Raw genomic sequence first — 14,186 nt, 5'->3', positions numbered from 1 at the left:
GTGGGATTGGTATGAGCTCAGGGATCACAGTGATTTCTCTCTCAGCCAGTTCAGGCATCTCCATGGGCAGACCCAGCACTTCCTCAGGCTCAAACGCCACATCTCTGCTGGACAGCTCAGTGGTCAGAACCCTGGAGGGAAGAACAGCTATTCTTAAAGAGGCAGAGCCAGTTTCTCCACATCCAGACGAACGACAGCGCCGTTAAAAAAACGTGGCATTTTTTATTATTATTAATTTATCACTTTATTATTATTATTATCATTAGAACTTTCTTCCAAATATTAGTTTTATTACAACTTCACTGTGGCTATTAATCGAATTCAAACGTATTTTATTAATGTTCTAATAAATAAATAATACCTGATATTCATGTTATAATAACTTGGATATTCATTCTGGGAGGACCGCATCTTGGATATGAATTTTGATTGAATGTCGTGTATCATGACCTCATCAGGACTTCATCCTAGATACTGATTTCATAGAACTTGACTCTGGATATTCATTTCAATAGAACGTTATTGATGATATTTGCTTTGCAACAAATCTATTATTAATATCAACATTATAACGACTTCCCTCTGGTTATTATTATCATCATCATTGAATTCATTCAATAATTGAACCAATTTTTAAAAAAGTCATTGTGGATCCTAACTTCATTAGAACGTCATTCTAGATATTCATTTTGTTAGAACGTTGCTCTGAATGTTAATTTCATTAAAAATGTCAGAATATTCATTTTATTAGAACTTTATCAATGATATTATCTTTATAATTCTTTATTCTGGATATTCATTTTATGAGAAGTTTGCTCTGAATATTAATTGAATTAGAATCGAATTCTGGATATTAACTTTATTCTTCTTAATCTTATAGGTTTCTTAGTCAGTTCTAACATTGTGCACGGCTCAGTTTGTCGTTCTGGGCTCGGAACCTCTTTTTTTAATAGACTGCGGTGTTTAACTCCCCGCCCTCCGTCTCTCTCTCTCCGTCTCTCTCTCTCTCTCTCTCTCTCTCCGTCTCCTTCCTTCTGCCTCCCTCTCCCTCTGTCTTTCTGTCTCGCTCTCTTTCCCTCACTCTGTCTCTTTCCTTCTGCCTGTTTCTCTCTCTCTCCCTCTCGCTTTCTCTCCCTCTCTTTCGCTCTCTCCGTCTCTTTCTCTCTCCCTGTCTCTTTCTCTCCCTCTCCCCGTCTCCCCGTCTCTTTCTCTCCCTCCCTTTCTCTCTCTCCCTCTCGCTTTCCCTTTCTCTCCCTTCCTCTGTCTTTCTGTCTCACTCTTTCCCTCACTCTGTCTCTTTCCTTCTGCCTGTTTCTCTCCCTCTCGCTTTCTCTCCCTCTCTTTCGCTCTCTCCGTCTCTTTCTCTCTCTCCCCGTCTCCCTGTCTCTTTCTCTCCCTCTCCCCGTCTCCCTGTCTCTTTCTCTCTCCCTTTCTCTCTCCCCCCTCTCGCTTTCCCTTTCTCTCTCTTCCTGTCTTTCTGTCTCGCTCTCTTTCCCTCACTCTCTTTCCTTCTGCCTCTCTTTCTCTCTCTCTCCCCGTCTCCCTGTCTCTTTCTATCCCTCTCTCTCTTTCCCTTTCTCTCTTCCTCTGTCTCGCTCTTTCCCTCACTCTGTCTCTTTCCTTCTGCCTCTTTCTCTCTCTCTTGCTTTCCCTTTCTCTTTCCTTCTGCCTCTGTTTCTCTCTCTTTCCCTCTCGCTTTCTTCCTCTCCCTCTCTTTCGCTCTCTCCGTCTCTCTCTCTCTCTCTCTCTCACCCCATCTCCCTGTCTCTTTCTCTCTCCCTCTCTTTCCCTTTCTCTCTCTGTCTTTCTGTCTCGCTCTCTTTCCCTCACTGTCTCTCTTTCCTTGTGCCTCTCTGTTTCTCTCTCTCCCTCTTGCTTTCTTTCTTTCTTTCTCTCTCTCTCTTTCCTTCTGCCTCTCCCTCTCCCTCTTTCTCTCCCTCTCTCTACTGCTCTGTCTGTTGTTCTGGTGGACGTACGGCTCCACAGAGATGGTGGATCTAGTTAACTCTCTCAGTCTCTCGGTTTCAGCTGCTGCTCTCTCCTGCTCTCTCTGTATGGCCTCCTCTCGTTCTCTCTCTCGCTCTCTCTCTCGTTCTGCCTCTCTCTCGCGCTCCCGCTCTCTCTCTGGTTCCCTCTCTCGCTCTCTCTCCTCCTCGCCTAGAAGAGAGATTTACTGTGATTTTTTTACATGAATCTTTATTAGTTTAGGTTTGATTAGTGTGAATCAGCCGTCCGTGGGTTTCTGGGTGATTAGGACAAAAGAAAAGTGTAAATATTTTCATTTTCGACTGTTTATTATCTTCTGTTAAATGTCCAGGGATCCACAGCAGGTGGCGCTGCAGCAGTGGAGTTTCCTCACCCTCTGGGAAATGATCCGGTTGCTCCAGCAGCATGTCAATCATATCAAACTCCTGTAGCTCCGCCCCCACAAACTGAGCAGAGAGAGAGAGAGAAAAGAGAGAGAGAGAGAGAGAGAGAGACAAAAGGAAAGAGAGTGAGAGAGAGAGAGAGAGAGAGAGAGAGAGAGACAAAAGGAGAGAGAGAGGGGCAGAAGGAAAGAGACATAGAAAGTGAAATGGAGGCAGAAAGAAAAAAGATAGAGAAGAAAAGAGAGAAGGAGAAAGGGAGTGAGAAGGAAAGAAGAAGAAACAGAGAGAAAAGGATACAGAGAGAGAGAGAGAGAGAGAGAGAGACACAAAAGAAAAGAGAGAGTGAGAGAGAGACACAAAAGAAAAGAGAGAGTGAGAGAGAGAGACACAAAAGAAAAGAGAGAGTGAGAGAGAGAGAGACAAAAGGAAAGAGAGTGAGAGAGAGAGAGAGAGAGAGAGAGAGAGAGACAAAAGGAGAGAGGGGCAGAAGGAAAGAGACATAGAAAGTGAAATGGAGGCAGAATGAAAAAAGAGAAAGAAAGAAAAAAGATAGAGAAGAAAAGAGAGAAGGAGAAAGGGAGTGAGAAGGAAAGAAGAAGAAACAGAGAGAAAAGGATACAGAGAGAGAGAGAGAGAGACACAAAAGAAAAGAGAGAGTGAGAGACACACAAAAGAAAAGAGAGAGTGAGAGAGAGAGACACAAAAGAAAAGAGAGAGTGAGAGAGAGAGAGAGACACAAAAGGAAAGAGAGAGTGAGAGAGAGAGAGACAAAAGGAAAGAGAGTGAGAGAGAGAGAGACAAAAAGAGAGAGACAGACAAAAAGAGAGAGAGAGACAGACAAAAAGAGAGAGAGAGAGAGAGAGAGAGAGAGAGAGAGAGAGAGAGAGAGAGGGGGGGACAGAAGGAAAGAGAGAGCGAAATGGAGGCAGAATGAAAAAAGAGAAAGAAAGAAAAAAGATAGAGAAGAAAAGAGAGAAGGAGAAAGGGAGTGAGAAGGAAAGAAGAAGAAACAGAGAGAAAAGGTTACAGAGAGAGAGAGAGAGAGAAACAAAAAGAGAGAGAGAGAGAGAGAGAGAGAGAGAGAGAGAGAGAGAGAGAGAGAGAAAAGGGAACAGATTGAGGAGGAAAGCGAGAGATGGAAGGAGAAAGGGAACGAGAACGGAAGAGTTCAGTGAGTCTACAGCACTGGCTCATGTTGGCTCTGTCTCAGTACCCAGCGCCCTGCCGTAACTAAGCTGGGTTGCTATGGCGATGCTGATGACTGACAGCAGTACCTCAGGCTCAGGCATAGCGACGGGTTCTGCCTCCATCAGAGTGATGGACTCCTGACTGGCTGTGATACCTGCCGAGAGGAAAACACGAAAATCAGTGACGTTTTAAAATAAACTGAAACAAAAATATGATCACAATAAAACTGAACTGCCTCTGCTTTACTTCTGACTCCAGTCATACACTCAGTCTGACCTCAGCGCGCTCTCATCCAAACAGCTCCGCGCTGACTGTAAGCGGCCCGCTGTCTGTTTGTCCATTAAGGGACTCCCCTTTTCACTCACCATCTGGAGGCGGAGTCACTCCTCGTTCCGGCAGCAGACGCTCAGGCGAAATTTCCATTTTTTGAGCCAGCTGTCAATCAAACAACAAGAACAGTGACGGCAACAACAAAACACAGCAGGAAAACTGATAGAACTGGAAGTAAACTGACCCAAAGTACAGCGCGAAGGTCAGAGACCACCTTTAATTAGTGATTTCCCAGTCAAAACACCCATTAATATAAGCACTATATACGTTGTGGGGATTTGGAGCCCTCTCTGGTGGAAATGTGTAATTACATACATCATGTGGTTACATATCAGCCTGATTTTAGTCACAAGGAACAATGAGGCGGACATCTTTCTCTCTCTCTCTCTCTCCCTCTCTCTCTCTCTGTCTGGCTCTCTTTCCCTCTGTCTCGCTCTCTCTCCCCGTCTCTTTCTCTCCCTCTCTCTGTCTCGCTGTCTCTCCCAGTCTCTTTCTCTCTCTCTCTCTCTGTCTCGCTCTCTCTCCCAGTCTCTTTCTCTCTCTCTCTCTGTCTCGCTCTCTCTCCCAGTCTCTTTCTCTCTCTGTCTCGCTCTCTCGCTCTTTCCTTTTTCTTCTGCCTTTCTCTCTCTCTGTCTCGCTCTCTCTCCGTCTCTCTTTCTCTCTCTCCCTGTCTCTCTCTCTCCCTGTCTCTCTCTCTACTGCTCTGCCTGTTGTTCTGGTGGACGTACGGCTCCACAGAGATGGTGGATCTAGTTAACTCTCTCAGTCTCTCACTTTCAGCTGCTGCTCTCCTTCCACTGGTCTGTGGCAGTGCTGGACGAAGTGCACAAATCATGCACTTGAGTTAAAGTCGAGACCCCCCAAGTTAAAATATCACTCCAGTAAAAGTAGAAGTTCCTCCCTTTAGACCTCCACTTGAGTAAAAGTACTAAAGTATTTACCTTCAAATGTACTTAAGTATAAAGTAAAAGTACTAAAAGAGGAATTCTGGCTCTGATGTCCTGTTATCATTTTTATAACCAGACTCGCTTCATCAACTCATTTCAGGTGAAGCATATTAGACTCTGAAATGTAGTGGAGTGAAAGGAAAAAGTCGCCCAGTAATGGAGAAACTTCAGTACAGATACACCAAAAATACTAAAGTACAGAAACTAATTACATTTACTCAGTTACTCAGTTGCTGTCCTCCACTGGTTAGTGGTTGTAACTGTTGATTCCATTTGGACTGTTTACATCGGATGGAGTGCCTGTTCTTCTGAGCATGCGGGTCAGTTTAGGAGTGTGATATATTCAGACTGATGTCACATACAGGTCACATTTAAAGTACATTGTGAACAGTCAAACAAAAAAATCAGATTTGATGAGAAAAGCAGATTTGGGCCACTTTTACCTGCTGAGTAAGTGAAAAAAACAGGAGCTTCCAAAACTGGAGAAAAGGCTGGCTTGGTGCCAACATACGAACACTTACTCGAATTAAGCTGCTTGGACTGGGCAGCTCGGACTCCATCAACCCAAAGAAGGGATCTCTCGCTCCCTCCGTCTCATTCAGAAGAGACAGAGCGTCAGGAAGGGTGTGATGTTGCCTGAAACGGGGAAAGACACTCTTTTCACTTTTGCTGTATATTCCTGGGATCGTCTGGAATTCAACAATGAGATGTTTGGCATCCAGCTTACTGTACTGTTGCGGTCAACAGCAAATATTGGGAAAATTGGACCTGATGGATCGTTCAGCTAACCACTGCGGGACTTTAGTGCTGGCATTGGCAGGATTTTCCATGGTGGTTCCAATGAAAACAAAGGAATATCCGGCCTGCCTGACCATCTACCACCAACATGTGGACGCAGCATCACTCTGATCGTCATCAGTGAGCCAATAAGCTCGTTTGTTCCAAAATCTAGACTGTTGATTGGCTGCCTAAAATCTTGTATGCGTGTTATTAACATCAGCGCTTCTTGACTAGCCTGTGGTCCGGCGCGGTCAGTAAAAATGACCTATTCCAGCATCCCTCACTCAATTCTGCTTTAAGCCACGCCCACTTTCAGTTTGTAATTTAGTATCAATCTTGAATTCGCATTAAAATCAAAGTTATTAACGAAGAAGAGTGGAGGATGTTACGCCCACGAACCTGGGGCATCTGCACATTAAGGCCCATCGTTTTTTGGAACGGGATATCCAACAAGCTCTTGTATGTGTGATGCTCGTGTGTCCGCATACTTTTGGCCATACAGTGTCTCTTCATCAGTACACTGTTGATCTTGAATTTGAGACCTAAACATCCAGCCGGACTTCCTTTTTGAGCCTGTGTGGGTGACGGTAATGTAGGTAGATGTATGACATGGTCTGAAAGACACTGACCTCTGACTTTTAAACGATTATTTCAGGCTTTACAGTGAGTTGTGTAGTTTGTTTTGCTGTACTGATCAGAATCATTTTAATAATACTCAGCTCTAATGATAAACTCTTCTGAAGAAAAAGTTCTAAAAGACCTGCAAAGGAAGAAGAAAAAGAAAAGGCATCTATACAGAAAGGGTGCTCTGAATTTACATGATTAGGGCTGCTAGGACGTTACTATGGTACCCAAGGTGGTTGCAAAGGTGTTGCTATGTGGTTGCTATGGTATGACAGGGGGTTGCTAAGGTGTTGGTAGCCAGTTCCTATGATAACTCAGTCAGGTGCTAAGGTGTTGCAAGACGGCTGCTACGGCGTCCTAGGTGGTTGCCATGGTGTTGCTAGGTTATCCAAGGTGGTTGCTAAGGTGTTACTAGATGTTGCTATGGTATCCCAGATGGTTGCTATGGTATCCAAGATGGTTGCTATGGTAACCAAGGTGGTTGCTAAGGTGTTGCTAGGTGGTGGCTATGGTATGACAGATGGTTGTTAAGGTGTTGTTAGTCAGTTTCTATGATAACCCAGGCAGGTGCTAAGGTGTTGCAAGACGGTTACTACGGTGTCCTAGGTGGTTGCTGAGGAGTTGCTAGGTGGTTGCTATGGTATCCCAGATGGTTGCTAAGGTCTTACTAGGTGGTTGCTATGGTATCCCAGATGGTTGCTAAGGTCTTACTAGGTGGTTGCTGTGGTATCCCAGGTGGTTGCAAGGCAGCTGCTATAGTATCCTAGGTGGTGACTAAGGTGTTGCTAGGTGGCTGCTATGGTATCCCAGATGGTTGCTAAGGTGTTGCTAGGAGGTTACTATGGTACCCAAGGTGGTTGCTGTATGACAGGTGGTTGCTAAGGTGTTGTTAGCCAGTTGCTATGATAACCCTGGCATGAGCTAAGGTGTTGCAAGGCGGTTGCTATGGTGTCCTAGGTGGTTGCTCTGGTATCCCAGATGGTTGGTAAAGTGTTACTAGGTGGTTGCTAGACGGTTGCTGTGGTATCTTAGGTGGTGGCTAAGGCGTTGCTAGGCAGTTGCTACAGTATTCCAGGTGGTTGCTATAATAGGGTATAATTAAGGTGTGTAGATCAGCTTTACATCAGTAAAACACATCACATCAACACTGCTGCATTTCACTGGACTTCTTTTGGCAAGAATTGGGCTGACCATGTAAATCATGTCAATTCAAATGACCACTGTTTCAGTCTTCTGTCTGAAGATACCAATGAAACAGCAAAAACCAACGTGGAAATCCTTTATCGCTGAGCGGACGTAATTAGTGGATGTAAATAATGGACATAAAGCCAACTGGAAGGCAGAGTTTTGATGGTTTATGTTAAACAGCTCTCGTTTCTAAAGGAACCATCAGTAAGCGTCAAAAGAAGAGAAGACTCAAAGTTGTACGTTAACAGTGACCTCTGACCTGAGTTCCTCGGACAGCATGTCGATCTCGACCGGTCTGCGGTAGCGAAGCAGTCTGTCTATGGCCTCCTGGATCTCCTCTGAGACAAATTCATCAACAGGAATTACAATAACATTACAGCAGGAGATAAGAACAAAAAGCTTCCTAGGTTAGGGAACCGGCCCTGTGACCAGAAGGTCGCAGGTTTGATCCCCTGAGCTGATGGTCCATGACTGAAGTGCCCTTGAGCAAGACACCTAACCCCAAATTGCCCCCTGGGTGCCGTGGATAGGGCTGCCCACCGCTCCGATAAAAGTGTGCTCACTGCCCCCTAGTGTGTGTGTTCACTAGTGTGCATGTATGTGGGTGTTTCACTGCATGGGTGGAGGTCTAATTCCACAGTTGGCAAAAATGGTTCTAAAAATAACAGACATAACTGGCCCACAGCTGAGTTCCGCCGATTAACGCAGCGCTGGCAAAAATTCCATGCAACTTCATGAGAATCTGTAGCCCAAAACTTTTATTACACACGCTTCTAAAAACTCAGAATAGCTCCATTAGTTACTGAATAATAAGCCTTAGAATGTAATAAGCCTGCAATATTAAGGGGTTAAATGAGCTGCTTACAATGTCTTTAGGGAAATGTTCAAGTGGGGGAAAAATACATAACTGTAAATTGCATTGCACGTTTTAGACCCTAAGTTTCTGGACTACAGTCTAAATTTACACCTTGAAATCTATCCACTTAGGCATTTACACTCACCGGCCACTAACCTGTTCAATTGCTTGTTAACACAAACAGCTAATCAGCCAATCACACGGCTGCAACTCACTGCATTTAGGCATGTAGAGGTGGTCAAGACAACTTGCTGAAGTGCAGACCGAGCATCAGAACGGGGAAGAAAGGGGATTTAAGGGACTTTGAACGTGGCGTGGTTGTTGGTGCCAGACGGGCTGGTCTGAGTATTTCAGAAACTGCTGATCTGCTGGGATTTTCACACACAACCATCTCTAGGGTTTACAGAGAACGGTCCGAAACAGAGGAAATATCCAGTGAGCGGTCAGTTGTGTGGACGAAAATGCCTTGTTGATGTGAGAGGTCAGAGGAGAATGGACAGACTGGTTCCAGATGATAGAAAGGCAACAGAAGCTCAAACAACCAACCAGAATCTCTGAGGAACGTTTCCAACACCTTGTTGAAAGTCTGCCATGAAGAATTAAAGCAGTTCTGAAGGCGAAAGGGGGTCCAGCCTTTTACTAGCAAGGTGTACCTGATAAAGTCAGATGCCATCATGGTCTTGTTTCCTTTGTCACGTCAATGATATACAGATCTACACCCGCACCAACACCACCACTAACCTACCACCCCCTCCCCTAATATCCTGTATTCAAGACCTCAGACAGTGGAATGCAGAGTAACTTGAACTGAAAGTCAACTCATTGGCTCTAAATCTGTTACTGCGAATTGACTTCACGTTTAATCTGGACGGTGTGACTGTCCTTCAACTGTAGTCCCTAGCCTGTACTTTTTGATCCTGTCCTTTCATTCGAACCTTATATCAAAGCAGTTTATCTGCAGGTTAACGCTGGTTCATGCTTTATTACCCCACTTAAGACTACTGTAACTCCCTTCTCACGGGGGGCTCCCTACGAAACTCAGCCGCTGGAATTCTCTCGCCCTAAAAATGACATAGCATGTAGCAGGCTGAAGATTCTTCGCAAGGGGGCGCTATTAGCACTCCAACAGTGTTTGGTGCATCATAACAGTGGTGTTTTGCATCAGTGACACTGCCCTTGTTTTTCCATTGTAAAGCACTTCCTTCATCAACCTCCACTCATCGCTGCTGTCGGTAAAAAACCTTGTGTCTCAATTTTTGCCATTTTTCAGTTTTTGACATAATTCGAAGAAGTCTGTTTCCCTTTACATTGTGTGTAAATTTCAGGATGAACCGACTTAAAGAATCGACCCAAAATGACTTGGAAAGACGTCTGGTTCCATTGACTTACATTAAAAGTAAAGCAGGTTTTTTGCTTCCCCTGTAAAGTGACCACTTTGGAGATACGAGGTTTTGCAGCGATATACTCTCTCTCATACACACCTAAGAGAAGCTGGCACTGCCGGTGGAAGATGAGGACGACTCCGTACTGCAGCTGGGAGGAGAGATAGAGGGAGAATCGAGGACGTGGGAGACCCACAGAGAGAGGAGGAACCCGCACCAGAACGTAGTCCATGATGTCGTTGCTGTGAGAGCAGAATAGAGTGGAAGAGCGAGTTTGGCATCAGTTTCGAATGACAAATTAAAGCTTTCAAACACTCTGAAGGGTCCGTCTGCGGCACCCACTCTCACGCCCACAGTCTCGGAAAATACGGTGCTGTAAATAAAAGCCTTCTGGGTTAAGAAAATGGGTCTGTGTAGAACCATGAACACTCAAAGAACCCTCTGCATGATTCAACAGCTCTTGGCATCGTGAAGGAGTTCTTCAGACTGAAAAAGGGTTCTAGACAGCACCAAAAAGGGTTCTTCTATTGTTACCAGCGCGACTTCATAGGAATAGAAGAACTCTATATAGAGCCACTTTCGAAAAAGGTTCTATACAGAACCATCTACAGCACATTCTCCATCAGTCTGAAGAACCCTTTCATGATGCAAAGGACGCGCCTCGTTCCCAGATGACGCCTGAACAATCAGTCTTAAAGGGGAACTCCACCGATTTTTCTAAATTTCGTATTGAATGGTTGAGATGTAAACAGAGTCGTTCAGAGTGGTTTGGTGTGAAACTCACCGAGTCAGAATCGTTCACATCAATCCAGTCTGAATCACTTTGTTTCTCAACTATTAAACTGCATCAAAATTTCACAAATGTCCCTCAATGAGCCTCCAGTTTACGGGGTTCTCTGTGGGTGGTCAGTTGAGGCGATCCAGGTCATTCTGAATGCAGAAATGAAAACACTCTTAGGATCACAGTGAACCACGTGAGGCTGAACTGGGAATCCTGAGAATGCACCCTAATTCTCTCTGGCCACTTTATTAGAAACCCTCCCCTTGAGGGTCCACCCTGCTGGGGTACAGACGAACGTACATCCTCTAGCGCTCTGACGGACGGGCCACCTTTAAGCGGAGCTCAAAGTGGACAGTGAGCGGAAGCCGGTCAGAGTTTCTAATAAAGTGGACCCAAATTTGCCATAATATGCACTATTACAGCGGCTCACCAGGTGCGCTGGACGTTGACCGTCAGGAGATCCCTCCGGTTGATCTTCCTCGCTTTGGTAGCCGCCAACCTGGAGAAAATACAACCACTTTCACAAAGCGGTTCAGCCAGATATCCTAAAGGGGAACTCCACCAAAATTTCCGCATTAATTAAATGGTTAAGATGTAAACAAAGTCATTCGGATCGGTCTGGTATGAAATGCTCCGTTCTAGAGAAGCTTGCCGACTCAGAATCGTTCACAGCGGTGGTGATAGGAACCAGAGGTCCACCTCTACAAGCTCCCTCACATGAAATGCTTATGATACGCAGCCCGATGTCTGATGTTCTCTGGCGGTTCTGGATAGTAAATGAAATGTCTGTGTCTGTGCTGTCGTCATGGCGACCCCTGGTTCCCATCACCACCGCTGTAAAGAGATCCGAGTCTGTAATTTTCTCTAAAATGAACCACATCACGCCACGCTCAACGACTTAACCACCGAATTATGCAGAAATTTTGAAAAATATGGTGGAATTGTCCTTTGCATTATCTGGCTAAAATCAAGCCTGTCCAGTAAGAAAGGACCGGAGGGGCATTCCTACTGGACAGTCCTCACTGTTGGGCTTCAGTTACCTGGCTAACTGACCAGTCCTGCTTCATGACATACGCTCCCCTGACTAAGAAGACCGGTTCCTTCTTTTTCACACACTTTAAACCCAACCTAGAACGGTTCTCCCCAGAAACCGCGCAAGAGAACGCACACGATGAGCTGCTGGAATGTAAGAGCTGCACCATTTAAGGTGGACCGGAAAACCTGAATAAGAAGTCAGTCTCGCCTGAACTCTAAACATCTAAAGAGACGGCTCTTCACGGGTTCTTTAGTGAAGGGAAAGGTTCTATTTAGAACCACGAGTTCCATTTCAGGCTTGGTTCTTTGCATGATGTACTGGTTCTTCGGTTGGACGGCTGGACGGAGAATGTGTTGTAGATGGTTCTATATTTTTCAGATTTTTCAGTACACGCTTAAAAAGATGGTTCTTCTGGTGTTCTTTACTAAAGAAAATAGAACCAGGAACACTCAGAGAACCCTTTGCACAATTAAAGGCTTCTTTGCACGGTGAAATGGTTCTTCAGATTCATGGAAAACGTGCTGTAGATGGTCCTACACAGAACCTGTTTGAAGATGGTTCTACACAGTGCCAAAAGGGTTCTTCCACTGTTACATGCTTGACATTGTAACAATGCCAGAACCCTTTTTGGTTCTATATAGAGCAACTTTCTTTACTACATTCTTCAAGCGTTCTTTAGTTAAGAAAATGGTTCTATATCTAGAACACTCAACGAACACTTTGCATGAGTACAGGGTTCTTTGCATCATGAAAGGGTTCTTCAGATTCATGGAGAATGTGCTGGAGATGTTTCTATATAGAACCTTTTCGAACGTGGATCTAGATAGCAGCAAAAATGGTTACTAGCCTGACATTTTACCAATACCAGAACCCTTTTTGGTGCTAAGAACCATTTCCTTTACTACAGAACCCATGCAGAATATTTTTCAAGTGTGTATAGCACCAAAAATGTTCTTCGACTGTTACAATGTCAAGCTCGTAACCATTTTTGTCGCTATCTAGAACCATTTTCAAAAAGATTCCCTTCAGAATCATATACAACACATTCTCCACCAATCTGAAGAACCAATTTCATAAAACGGTTGTATATAGAACACCTGGTTCTAAGCAGATCCATTCCTCTAACTTAGGAAGCCTTAAAGAACCACGTTTTTTAAGTGAGTACAGCACTGAAAATGTTCTTCTACTGTTACAATGTCAAGCTTGTAACCATTTTTGTTGCTATCTAGAACCAATGTAGAAAAGATTCTCTACAGAGTCATATACAACACATTCTCCACCAGTCTGAAGAACCATTTTAATAGAACGGTTGTCCATAGAACTCATGGCTGTAAATACTTAGCTGGAGAACCCTTAAAGAACCTCTTTTTAAGACTGTAAACGCACCAACAAGCAGAGAAGGAGACTCACCAGATGGTGGCGAAGCAGCCAGTTCTGTAATTGAGCACGTTGGGGTAGTAGAACATTTTAGGTCAGTTCTCTGAACTGTCTGTGAGCAGAACCTCCTTTATGAGCTAGAATAACCAGGAGAACCATCCACCTAAAGAGCGGATCTGCTCTCAGAGTGGAGCGGGTGCAGCTGAAGAGCATCGTTGTTTACCCAGAGCCGGCGCTGTTCAGAGAAGGTGTTTTGGAGAAGTTCACCAATCGATGACGCCTGAGATGTTTCAGCCAATCCGCTCACAGCTGTCTGAAGCAGGACGGGCTCTCATTGGACAGCGGGGTTACCATAGCAAGACCCAGGCCTATAGAGACTGAATGGGCCAATAGTGACACTGCCAGGGTTTGTAGGCGTGGCTTAACTGCATTTTCCAATATCATTGAAGATGATACAGTTATTAACTTCAGGTTTGTGGTTATTAATCTGATTAATAATTAATATTAAGCATAAAGGTACTTAATAACCCGCTGGTGACATCCTGTATATATAAAAATAATGCTTGGCCACGACTTGGTAAGGCAAGGGAATGAGATCCTAATGCATGGCTACGACTTAGCAAGCCACGATCTCGTTCCCAAGCCTTAGGATCTCATTCCCACGCGTTAATAAGGCGTGTCCGCATATTTTATTTATACAGGATGTCACCAGCGGGGCTCCGTACCGTACAGCCCGACACTGTATAAATAAAAATAATACATGGCCCTGACTTAGTAAGACATGGGAATGAGATGATTGAGTCGTGGCCACGACTTAGTAAAGCATGGGAACGAGATCCTAATGCGTGGCCACGACCTTAGTAAGGCGCAATCTCATTCCCACACCTTACTAAGTCATGGCCATGACTTAATCATCTCGTTCCCATGCCTCACTAAGTCGTGGCCACGCATTAGGATCCCGTTTCCACGCGTTAATAAGGCGTGGCCACGCACTACTTTTATTTATACAGGACTTCGCCAATAATAAAGAGAAAAATAATCTAGGTGAGACATTACTAATAACCAAGCAACAGGGGGCGCTCCTGTGCAAAACACACACAATTGCTTTGACTAGTCTGGTGTAAAGGGGAACTCCACCAATGTTTCTAAATTTCTGCATAATAAAATGGATAAAATGCAACAAAGTCGTTCAGAGCGGCTTGGAGTGAAATGCTCAGTTCTAGAGAAACCTAGAGAGTCAGAGTTGTCCACAGGGGTTTTGACAGGACGTCTGAAGAGTTGAACGCCTTTGAAAGCTCCCTCACAGAAAGGCGTGGCACAAAACGGCT

The 14,186-nt window shown here is 44.6% G+C and overlaps 1 protein-coding gene across 1 annotated transcript; it reads right to left on the bottom strand.

The window, feature by feature from the left end:
• LOC108430729 (meiotic recombination protein REC8 homolog) lies at positions 1-13,355 on the bottom strand. The gene is made up of 9 exons (XM_037544590.1): positions 12,892-13,355; positions 10,876-10,944; positions 9,764-9,906; positions 7,686-7,764; positions 5,356-5,470; positions 3,923-3,992; positions 3,644-3,711; positions 2,360-2,432; positions 1-131 (listed from the first exon to the last, which is right to left on the bottom strand). The coding sequence occupies exons 1-9, from the start codon at positions 12,945-12,947 to the stop codon at positions 124-126; spliced, it is 681 nt and encodes a 226-aa protein (XP_037400487.1). The 5' UTR covers positions 12,948-13,355; the 3' UTR covers positions 1-123.
• Positions 13,356-14,186: the final 831 nt, after the last annotated feature.

The sequence above is a fragment of the Pygocentrus nattereri genome, chromosome 2, assembly GCF_015220715.1.
Source record: "Pygocentrus nattereri isolate fPygNat1 chromosome 2, fPygNat1.pri, whole genome shotgun sequence".
NCBI lineage: Eukaryota > Metazoa > Chordata > Actinopteri > Characiformes > Serrasalmidae > Pygocentrus > Pygocentrus nattereri.
The sequence above is the reverse complement of the archived record's forward strand: the minus strand, read 5'-3'. Positions and strand labels throughout refer to the sequence as shown.

What these genes read in the sequence shown, in the direction of transcription:
- LOC108430729 (XM_037544590.1), bottom strand. Translation starts at nt 12,947, where the DNA reads ATGTTCTACTACCCCAACGTGCTCAATTACAGAACTGGCTGCTTCGCC. An exon ending in GTCAACGTCCAGCGCACCTG is followed by an intron (nt 9,907 to 10,875) that starts GTGAGCCGCTGT and finishes CTGCTCTCACAG; the next exon opens with CAACGACATCATGGACTACG. An exon ending in GCAGTGCCAGCTTCTCTTAG is followed by an intron (nt 7,765 to 9,763) that starts GTGTGTATGAGA and finishes AATTTGTCTCAG; the next exon opens with AGGAGATCCAGGAGGCCATA.